Source organism: Dipodomys merriami, unplaced genomic scaffold, assembly GCF_024711535.1.
Source record: "Dipodomys merriami isolate MVZ:Mamm:240054 unplaced genomic scaffold, mDipMer1.0.p SCAF_32, whole genome shotgun sequence".
NCBI classification, from domain to species: domain Eukaryota; kingdom Metazoa; phylum Chordata; class Mammalia; order Rodentia; family Heteromyidae; genus Dipodomys; species Dipodomys merriami.
The window spans coordinates 4,046,311-4,057,641 of record NW_027204715.1 but is presented as its reverse complement, the minus strand read 5'-3'; the positions used below and the strand labels follow the sequence as shown (position 1 = coordinate 4,057,641).

The following is an 11,331-nucleotide window of genomic DNA, read 5'->3' as shown; positions in this document are numbered from 1 at the left end:
GATCAGATGAATGCGTGCCGCAAGTGCACAGTCCTTGGGTTTCCTGCCTCACATTGCTTACAGGGAACCTGAGCGGGCCAGCCAGGCGCCGTCAGCCGACTGTCCTAGCCAACAACTGCATTGTGTATCTGGGTCAAACGAGAAAGTGATAAGAAATTAAAGCCTCAAGGAAGGGAGATTTGGGAGATCTCCAGCCACACTGGGAGCAGCTGAGCTGGGGCTGCTATGAACTCCAGAACGAGTAGGAGTACACCCTGCCCAGGGAACGGTACATGGGTACATGGGTGGGCAGAAAGCCCGCTCTTCCTTCCCCACTGGCCACCTCTGAGTTTGGCTGTCTACCCTTCGTGCATCCAGGCAGATTCTCGTTGGCTTCCCGGCAGCGTCTCTGACCATTTTAATCAACTGGATTTTTGCAAAGACCTTGGGTGCCTGGCTCATTTCCTGCCCGTGGAATGCGGCTGCAGAAGCCCACGGACGAGGGCTGCAGTGTTTTCAATATTAAAATTCTATAAAACCAAGGAACTACTTTTGGTGCAAGGCCAGCCCACAATGATTGGATGCTCGAGGCAATGCGTCAGGTATGCATGATTTTATTTAAAATGTGTCCAATAAGACTTTTTTTTCCACTTGGAATGAACATTTTACCTCTTTCTGTATGTTATTATAAACAGCATTTCCTCATTTCATGGAGTTTCTCAGAAAGGTCTAGGTAACTTAACAGAAGAGAAAAATGACACAGTGGAGAGATTAAATAACAGGAATTGTACACAGTGAGGGTGCTCATATCTCGACCTCGGGGCACACAAGAGACTACTGGGTGAAGAAACAGACCCGGTCATGCAAATCCTCGTAGGATCACTTGGTGTCCTTGGCAGTTCTGGTGTTCCCTGTCACTAAGCACAGGTGATAAGATGAGTCAGATGACCGCAGTGAATGGGAAATTGTCTTTTGCTTTGGATGGTTGAGAGAAGGCAGGGACACAAACGCGCCATCGTGGGATCATTTCCTACTCTCTGAAGTTCTTTCTCCTCTGATCCCGTGGGGACATCCTGTCCCCCCCAACCCCTGGGGCCTCTGCACCCCCTGAATCTCATCGAATGGCACTGATTTAGCTGAGGACAGCAGCACACCACAAAATCAGCACGAGAGAGCACGGTTTGACCGAGCGGGCAGTTGTCAATTTGAAATCGCTAGGATCTGGCAATGTTAGATCTGTGTTTTCACGAGCCAAAGTGCAGAGCACAAATGAAGTCTAAATGTCATCCTAGCAGACCCCAGGCCACGGGAAGAAAGACATGTCTTCAAGTGACGTTGACCTGCCAGGAAGAGAAACAGACACCGAGCACAGCACATGGGGACCAGCGGTGCCCAGGATGCACAGCGCTCTCAGGAGATCTGGACGGCGCCAGGGCATGGTGATGGGGCAAGCAGGGGTTGTGAGATTCCCGCCGACTCGCTGGAGCTGCTGTCGTGGAGAGAAGCTAAGGGCAACGGGGCAGGGTGGGTGGAGGGCCGGCGGCTGGGAACCCGCACCCTGGCCACACCTGTTCTAGAGATGATCGATCACTTATCATGGAAATCCAATCCGGACCCGGACCGCGCGTGCGTCCTCGTTCTCTCTGTAAACACATCGGTTCATAAATAACTTAAAGGTGTCCTTTGCATTCAGGACGCAGTTCTGGCTGGAGTAGAAAAGGATGGAGGGTGAGCGGCATGGAGGTGGCTGGGCATGGATGTGTGGACGGGCGGCTCGCCGGCAGGCTGGGGGCTCCTCAGCCATCGGACACGGGCGGGGTGACCCAGCCGTATTTTTCGTGAGTCTTCACCAAACTCTTAAAGGTAGCTTCGGCTTCCTTGCGACTGAAGGATTTTTTTGACTTGCCGGCTTTTCTGCAGATCCGTCCCTGTGTGAGAGGAGAGGAGAGCCCAGGTTACACGGTTAGCAGTGATCCTGGCCAGACACCTAACAGGGTGGGCGTTTCCGATGTCTGCCCAGGGTGGCGTTGGCCACCATCAAGGAGAAAACAACAGAGGACGCAGCAGCCCTGGGACAGAGTATATGGAGGCGCCAGGGGCTAGCAAACCTACAGGGTTCAGAGGCCCTCTTCCAAACCCACAGCCTCGGCTTGATCTGAACTTGCTCGTTCTGTGTGGCTGGAGGATGGGCTCTGTCCCGCTCGGAGGCAACCAGGGCAAGCTCAGCTCAAGGTTTTCCTTGACTCCCAGCCAGCGGGCTCTCCCTGGGGCCACACAGCCTCCGATTTCCTCAGTGAGAGAGGGAGTTCCTCCACCCAATACCGTTCAACTTCTAAGATCTCTTTTAGAGCAGCAGAGATCAATACATTTATCTATAGTGTGGAAGGCTTAGATAAAGCCAAACCAAGCCTGAGAGCGATTAGTGAGAGCCTGTAACACACCCCAGTTCACAGCCATTATGTGGACCCTGCACTCTTGGAGGCTGAGTGGGACTGGTGTATGCTACGGCTGCCATGGTGCGAGCCCTGTACCTTAGTGAGAACCAAACCTCCCACCACAGGAGCAGCTGGGGACAGGCATTGTCAGGGAGTGGCCACCAGCCCACAGTGGGAGAAGCTGGCCTGGCTTCCGAACCAGCAGCTAAGAGCAGCCGGCACTGGCAATCTGGGCATGCATTCTGCTTCCCTTCCAATACTTGTCTCCTCACCTGTGGGCATGAGAGTGTCTCCTAGCGGGAGAGGTGGAAGTTGAGGAAGAGTGCACAGTGATTTCCTTCTAGTCTGCTCTCCTCTCCCTTCCCCTCCTTTTCCTTTTTTTTTTTCCTTGTGGCACTAAGGGTGAAGTCAGGGCTTGCTCTTGCTAGGAGGTCAGGCTGGCACTGAGCGATGCCTCCAGCCCTTTTCTGTGCTGTTTTTCAGATAGGGTCTCACTTCCTGCCTGGACTGCAAGCCACCTGTTTCAAGCTCCCTGCCACAATTGAAATGTGCTACCATGCCAGGCTCTTTCTGTTGGGGACAGTTTCTTGAACTTTTTCCTCCCAGGCCTGGCCTGAACCATGATCCTCCTGATCTCAGCTGGTATTTGGCTCCGTGACAGCCTTTCTAAAGGCGGCTGTGTTTATGAGCTGCTCACAGGGAGAAAAGACAAGAAGCGGCCATGTACTGACCTCTAGAAACGTGCCCACATCTCTCCAGGTTATGTTCCCCGTTTTTATTTTTATTCATTTATTCATTTATTTTTTGGGTCCGGTCATGGGGCCTGAACTCTGGGCCTGGGCGCTGTCCCTCAGCTCTTCAGCTCAAGGCTAGTGCTCTACCACTGGAGCCACAGCGCCACTTCCTGCTTTTTCTGTTTATGTGGTGCTGAGGAATCGAACCCAGGGCCTCATGCATGCAAGGCAAGCGCTCTACCACTGAGCCGCCTTCCCAGCCCCGATCCCCATTTCTATTATAACTGGGTACTCTGGTGATGTGGTGTAGTTATGAGAGATGGAAGGGGAACACCAGGAGCCAGTACCTCCATCATCGCAGTCTTGGCTGAGAGCAGTGTCTAAAGCTAAGTCGCTGGACTGAGCAAAGGTATCTGCAGCAGGCACTGGGCATCGATTTAGACATCCATTGAGAGTAGCTACCAAAGGCCATGTTTTTGAAAAAAATGCATATTTTAACCATCTCTGTTATTCTTGTTGACAATACTGAAGATTTATGGTACGATTTGAGAATTCTGATTGAAAGACAAATGCAGGCTCACAGAAATCTTCACTTTGCCTGATCTTTGTGAATGTCCCAATTGTTACAAGATATAACAAACACCACCCCAGTGAAACAAACTACCCTTTGTGGCCCTCTCTTCCCTTGAGGCATCATGAACTTGGAAGTCAGGGCAGAGTCAATTCAACTGGCAGAAGACAGAGCCTGCTAGATGCTGGCCAGCCCCACTTTCCCGAGACTCAGCTGTCAATGGAGAGCTCTCAGCCCCGGTCGTCCACCCACACTTGCTCTCAACAGATGCTTTTCAGAGAGGTCCCTCCTCCTCTGATTGGCCACTGCAGGTCCCAAGGGAAACGCACGTCCGGTTCTTGCTGGAGAACCCCACAGTGCCACGGCACAGGAAGAGAGGATGCCGCTCCCACGGAAGGTGTGGCTGGGGCACCACCCCCTTCCTTCTAGGGTACAGGGGCTCCAGATTTGGACTTTCGGGGATTGATGTGTGGGGCACCACGGCTAGTGTAAGGAAGTGAGCTTGTGAACACTGAGCATGTTGAACACACACAACGAATTACAAACCAGTTTCCTTATTTTCCTAGCAACTTCCTCCCTCTGTTTCCATCTAGCAAACAATTAGAGGCTAGTCTGAAATATTTCCTTTAGATAACTCATTTCTTCTCGACAGTCACTACTTGTGCTTAATGCGAAAAGACACAGATGTGACAATCTGTCACCCACTGCAAGAGCTTTGTGTCACCACCGGAGCTGAGGATATCTGTGATCTGTCTCTGAGCCAGGTACCGGGCACACCACAACCAACTTAACCAGCTTATCTAGCCCCTGACGCGGGGCATGTGGCTTCTAGGCCAGCCCCTGCCTAACAAAACTGTAAGTGCTCCTCAGAATGACATCCGACCAGAGTCCAGGGGTGACGTAGAAGGTGGCTTTCTGCTGACTGGAGAGAGTGAGACCTTGGGTAAGACTGGAGAATTATTAGCTCTGTGGGGAGGGCTTCTACCTGGATGGACTTTATGCCCGGCCTCCGGACTCCAGCCTGCAGCAATCACAGTGCTGAAGATTGGCGGGGGTGGGGTGGGGGTGGGAAGGGTGGGATGGGGGTGGGGGTGGGGGTGGGTGGGGGTGAGGCAGATTGGCCAGGACACAGGGAAGTGGGACGTGTGCCATTTCTGATAGCACCTGGGGTAAGCCCCAGGGAGAACAGTTACTCCACAAGTGTGGGGATTACGTAGGTAATCCCTGAACTTTGCAAATTCTTCCTGTCCTTGTTTTTCCAGCAATCTCTGAAGAATCAAAACAAAAACAACAAACCTAGCAGGCTCAGAGAGACAAACAGCGTAGGTTTTCTCCCATATGTGGAAGCTAGATCTGAAATACAGCTAGACATGATAACATATACAGGGCTCCATGCATTTACCCACACACATGCAGGGCTGGACGCGTTTCCTGAGACACTGAGACACAGAGTTTTAACTGAGATTTACTGGGATACTGAGGGGTGCACTCCTGAACAACTGAAATACTGTTTGCCAAAACTAACACCAGGAAGTGGACACATGTTTTTGGGGTAGTGGACCATGGGGTGAGCACAGGAATGCAGGAAGTGTGAGCAAATGCAGCCAGTATACTCAATGTACATTATGTACAAAAATGAACTATATTAACTTGAGGGCAGGTCTGGGAGGGGGAAGACAGGAGAGAACAAAGGAAAGGGGGCACTGTGCTCACCACCTGACGTACGGAATTGTCACCCATTGTACAACTACTTAATAATAAAAGCAATGACCGAAAGAAATCACTAAATCTCTAATTAAAAACAATCTGTAGTTCTTTTAAAAAAGTATATCTTGGCCATGAACAAGTCCGAAGGGTTCTTCCTGGGGTCCCCAGAGGCTAAGCACCCCCCCTCCAACACACACAGCAGGTCGAGTGGACTGCTGGGGTTACCGGGAGAGTCAGAGGCCGGGGTCTCCCTGGCCTGGCAAGTGAAGGCTTCAGTTCATCAAATGAGTTTATGAATGAGTGTGTGAGTGGATGAATGAATGTAACCGACTTCAGTCTCTCCCCAACGGCAGGAAGGAGCACACATCAGCTTTGGTAGGAAATCCACTCTTAGGAGGACAAAGCAGGAAAGTCTTGTCCACTGTGCAAAGTCACTCTGCTCACGAGGAAATGTTTCCTTACTAGAAAATTCTAGAACTTCCCTAGAAAAATCTTACAGGATCAAGATTCTCTGCTATAGTCTTTAAAGTATGTTCCCAATTATTCAGCAATACTCGTCTCGCGTCTTGCGTCCAGTTAACGTCTCAGGCTGAACGAAGGCAGGAGCAGTTTTGTGTGAAAGTTGACAAGGTCAGCAAACAAAGCTTAACTGAGGAGCATTCAGGAGAAGCCTCCAGCTCCAGCAGCACCAAAGGCACAGTTCACAGGTGCTCACAAAGCACAAGCATGGCTGCCTGCAGCAGGCTAAAGAAAGTTCTAGCGACTGTCGAATCTGCTATGAAACAGATGGTCTTCTCTGGGAGGAAGCAAGCACAGAAAAAGGAACTTTTTGCTAACAAATGTAAACGAGATCAGATGATCATTTTAAGGTTACTTTTTAAATTTTCTGTGCTAGTCCTGGGTCTTGAACGCAGGGCCTGGGTGCTGTCCCTGAGCCTCTTTGTGCTCAAAGCCAGCGCTCTACCACTTGAGCCACAGCGCCACTTCCAGCTTTTTCTGAGTAGTTGACTAGAGGTAAGAGTCTCATGGACTTTTCCTGCCCAGGGTTGCCTTGAATTGAGATCCTCAGACCTCAGCCTCCCGAGCAGCTAGCATTACAGGTGTGAGCTGCCAGTGCCCGGCTAGAGTTGCTTTTTAGAAGTTCACTAATGCACTTTGGTTCATGTGGCCAGACTGCAGGAGGCTGCGTTAGCATGGGCCGTGGTGGACAGCAAGACATGCACATGCTCAAGGTAGACGGGAACATCTGGAAAAGTCCTCCCCCAAATCTTCCCGTGCAATACACCAGCAGCTCTCACCACAAGGCCTGAACTACCACCTGCCCTGAGACACAGAGAGATCACCAGAAGGCTTGAAGTCACGCAGCTAGTGACAGGCCCAAGCCAGGATTCTGGAAAAGCGATCTGTGGCTTGGGACATCCTCCCAAGTCAGGCAGCTCGCAGAAGGGCAGAGAAGAATCCCTGATAAGATAAGAGAGAGGGCAAATTGGATAACGACGGTGAACTCTACGACAGTCAGCTGTGGCCCCACACCTCCCTGGGCCAGGTTTTCCAGTGTGTGGGAAGCCAGAGTTCAAGGCGGAGTTCCCAGCCTTTATCTAAGCCTCAAAGCTGGCAGGGGCCTTGGTCATCAAGCCACTGGCCTGCCCACCGCAGCCTGTGACCTCTGCACAGGTCCCCGGTGCCGGTCCTCTCCCCCAGGCAGCTCCCAGTCTGAGATAACAGGCCGTGGGAGCCCGGCCTTCCCGCCGCCAGCTCCGCACGGGAAGGAAGCGGCTTCCCCTGGGCTATGCCAAGCACCGCACGTTCTATTTTCAAGGTGAAAACAGGTACAAAACAGCGACTCCTCTGTGTTTTCTCCTTCAGAACCAAGTCTAGCTGTCCACGTAGAATGTTCTGGCAACATCTTCACACATCCGTTCCCTGTGGTGATCGGCAGACTGCCCGGAGGAGGCAGACCTTTTTCGTACCTCCGCATTGACTGCGAGCGGTTTCTCCGAGGCCTTGGCTCCAGCCACTGCCCAGCGCCCGCTGTCTCTCCCGGGGCCTCTCGCCTGGAGAGGCCAGGTCCGCGGTGACACTCTGAGTCACGTGCAGGATCGATGGCGTCTGCCTTGTCAGTCTAACCTCTCGGCTCAGAGTCCAGATCCACACTTTTCCCACACTGGCAGTCTACCCTGGGCGACTGACGTTTCCCTTCGCCTCAGAACACGTTTTGAAAAGGAACAGACTCCACTCCTTCCTCTCGGGGCCTCACAGCCTTTGCTCCACAGTTCTTTGCGACTTCCACCAAACTCCTGTTTGGAGGAACTACTCTGCCATTGGCAGCCTGCAGTCACCCGCACGAGCGCGAGTCCCTGACGCCACGCTGTCCCCAAGTGACTGGAAGCTTGGATTTAGGGACAGGACACTGTGATCCCACCTGATGCTCTCCCAGTGTTCCAGAATGGCAGAGGGCTGCACCGAAGGCCAGGCCAGGCAGCTGGGTGGAAAAGCCCTCCTCGAGAGGCCCCGCCCAGCCCCGCCCAGCGCAGCCGCCAAGGAAAGCAAATGGGAATCTAGTCCCTGGAAGGTTTTCCATGTTTCCTAAGGACCTCACGTGTGCAAGTGTTTGGATTTGCGTATAGACTGTATAAAACACATATTGCTTTCTAGGACCGTCTGGTTTTGTTGCAGAAACACAGCAGTGGGCATCTACATAGATCGTTTATGTCCCTTAATTTATTACTCTTCTGCTTCACGAGGAATGCCCAGGAAGATACAAGCGTCTGCTCAAAGGCACGTCCACGCGTGGCAGAACTGCAGCTCCCTGCGTCTGCTCGGGCGGCTGCTGGGGACAAGCAGGGTGTGTGGGGTCTGACGTTCTTTCAGGAGGTAGACAGTGCAGATGGAACTCACGCTGGGGTTCGGCGTGTCTCCGCAGAGCTTGTGAATGAGAGCAGATGCCAGTCTGTCTGAGCAAACGTGGTCAGGTGCTGGCTCAGAATGGGGTAGTATCACGGGCTGAATGCCCCCTCTGGGGGCTGTGGGTGTCTCACACGGGGAGGGGTTCAGAGGATCTACCCTGACACACCTACTCCCAGCCCTCGAGCGTCCAACATCTACAAGGTGGGGTAGCTTGTGTGACCAAGGACTTTCAGTACTAATGATGCTGGATACTGGTCCACGGACCCTCAGTACTGATGGGGGGTGCTAGTTCCAGGGCTAAGGGTGGGATTGGGGGTTTGTGAGTCTCTGGAGCTTGGGTTTGTGACATCCAAGGAGAAGGGACCATTTCTACCTCTCTTCTGACCAAGAAGGGCCCATTCCTGCCCTTGTTAATTGGAAACCATGATCAGTGCCAAACCATTATTGATTTCTGATTGACGTCCTGCAAAGACAATCGCAGATTACATTTATGAAGCTCAACTACATTTTCCTGCTGTGGAAATGAATTCCCCACCATTGACGGAAGGTGACGTCAGTCAGAGGAAACACGCGGTATTGCCGGAGAGGTCTAGGCCTCTGCGGAGCAGCCTGCTGCCCGCAGCACTCGCACCCATGCGGTAGCCAGCTGCTCTGGCCTTGTCGCAGCCGCCAGGCTCTCCTGGGCTGCTCCTCCACTGAGCAATCCAGCGCTGCCCTTGCAGGGCTGCTTACTGAGTGCACCGTCACGCAGTGACCCGGACAGCAACCTCCCATGCCTTCTTAAACGGGGAGCGTTCCTCTCTCAGACAATTCATGTGCTGAAAAACATCTCAGAAGACAAACTCCACCCCCCCAAAAAAAACCCAAACAGGACAAAAACAACCAACCAGTCAACCAAACAGAAAACAACCTGGAAGTACACTGGGTGCGGTTTACCCTGACAACAGCATTCTGACTGCTGGTGCTGAGGTTGCTAATGAGGTGCTAATGTGGCGCCAGGCTGTAGGTGCACAGGGAAGGCAAAGATGGCGTCCCCCCTTCCCACCATCAGAGCCCCCGCTGCAAGGGTGAGGAGGCACCAGGAGGCCACACCCGAGCCCTGGTAGTGGGTGTGACCCCTTACACCGGTCCTTTCCCGCCCTTGAAGACACAGCTTGCGTTCTAAAGCCTGCTTCCTGGGGGGCTCTGCAGTGGGCCCAGCAGCTGAGCGGGCACATCTGCACGTCTCAGGGGCTGACAGCTCTCTCCACAGGGTCAGGGCAGCTGGCTTCCACGGGGCTGGCACATCAGGACTCACCCAGCACCAGCTGGAGCATCCTGCCCGTGACCCACATGTGACTGGGTTTCGCTGCGCTTCTACCCCTCGGTCACGGCCTGCTTCCCCTTCCCCGCTGCCTTCCCAACCCGCTTTGCTCTCACCAGTGTCCAGTCACATTCAGAGCATTCGGAGCCCTGAGCACATGAGAGAACCCTGAAATAACTGCAAACTGCTGTAAGTAACGAGGGAAGACGAAACGATGTCAGCACCCCTTCAACGTGCGGCGTTAACCCCGGACCATCCCAGTTCCACTGGAAAGGAACCCAGCGCGCGCTTTTTCTGTGTCTGCAAGGAAACAGCTTAGTCAGTGTTGCCGAAACAAGATGGGCGCCTTCATGGAAAACACAATGTGTGGTTACCGTACGGCAATCTGAAGACCTCATTTAAACACAGAAGTTGAGGCCGAGCTCGTTTCGAGTCATGGGTTGAAAAAGTAGGGGACTGGCTTTGACTTGACCCCATGAAAGACAGCATCTCTGCAAGAGGCTGGGATGCTCTGTCCTCGGGTCACTACCGGGAGAGACGTCCTGATTTCGTCCTGTCATTTCTCTGAGGCTATAGCCACAGTCTTTTTTTTTTTTTTTTTTGTTGGTCGTGGGGCTTGAACTCTGGGCCTGGGCGCTGTCCCTCAGCTCTTCAGCTCAAGGCTAGCGCTCTACCACTTGAGCTACAGCGCCACTTCCGGTTTTCTGGTGGTTTATTGGAGATAGGAGTCTCACCGTCTCTCCTGCCCAGGCTGGCTCTGAACGGCGATCCTCAGATCTCAGCCTCCTGAGTAGCTAGGATTACAGGCGTGAGCCACCAGCGCCCGGCAGTCTTTTGTCTTTGAATAAGACTTAGAGAAAACAATTCAGCGGCTCTTCTGAGCATCATTGTGAAATTTCAAAACTATGTATTTCATTTTTTTGTGCCAGAACCATGGCTTTAACTCAGGCCTCATGCTCTTGCTTACCATTTTCGCTCAGTACAGGAGCTTTACCATTTGAGCCACACCTCCACTTCTGGATTTTTGCTGGTTACTTGGGAGGTGAGAGTCTCATGGATTTGTCTTCCCGAGCTGGCTTCAACTGTGATGCTCAGACATTAGCCTAGTGAGTAGTTAGCATTGCAAGTGTGAGCCACCATGCCTGGCCCCCTAATATATGGACATTTTTTTTTCAGTATTGGGGTTTAAACTCAGGGCCTCACCTTTGCCAGGCAGGGTGTTTACGCTTGATTCATGTCCCTAGCTCTGAAACAAGCAACTTTGAATCCTCATAGCCTCATTCAGGCGGTGAGGGCTGGTGCAGGGACCTGGCCTGGCAGTTAGGTTCCCCAGTCTGCACTCATGATCGCTGCTCATTTCCTGCCGCAGTGAAACCTCACACGATGACATCTCCCCTCATTCTTCCCGTCTGCACTATAAGCCTCACACGCTTCAGACCCAGAATCCCTTGGGTGCTCAAGCGAGCTTACAGAGCAATGGACAATGAACCCCACGGGCTTCTATGCCACTGCTAGATTTCCAAAGTATGGAACGCATGTCTCTATTTCCCCAAATATGTCTCTCCCCGCCCCCTTCTCCCCAGAGCATTTCAAACATGATAACTGGGCTAATGCTTACCTAGGAAGTAAACACATTTGGAGCTTTAGAAATGAGTAAGTGGAGAAGTGTGTGTGTGTGTGTGTGTGTGTGTGTGT

The 11,331-nt window shown here is 52.5% G+C and overlaps 1 protein-coding gene across 1 annotated transcript in view; it reads right to left on the bottom strand.

Moving 5' to 3' along the window:
• Nucleotides 1-577: 577 nt before the first annotated feature.
• Nucleotides 578-11,331, bottom strand: part of Ube2ql1 (ubiquitin conjugating enzyme E2 QL1) — a 32,402-nt gene continuing 21,648 nt past the window's right edge. Inside the window, exon 2 of the mRNA XM_070042155.1 lies at nucleotides 578-1,907. Within this exon, the coding sequence (XP_069898256.1) occupies nucleotides 1,776-1,907 (132 nt within the window). The 3' untranslated portion in view covers nucleotides 578-1,775. The remainder of the gene's footprint in view (nucleotides 1,908-11,331) is intronic.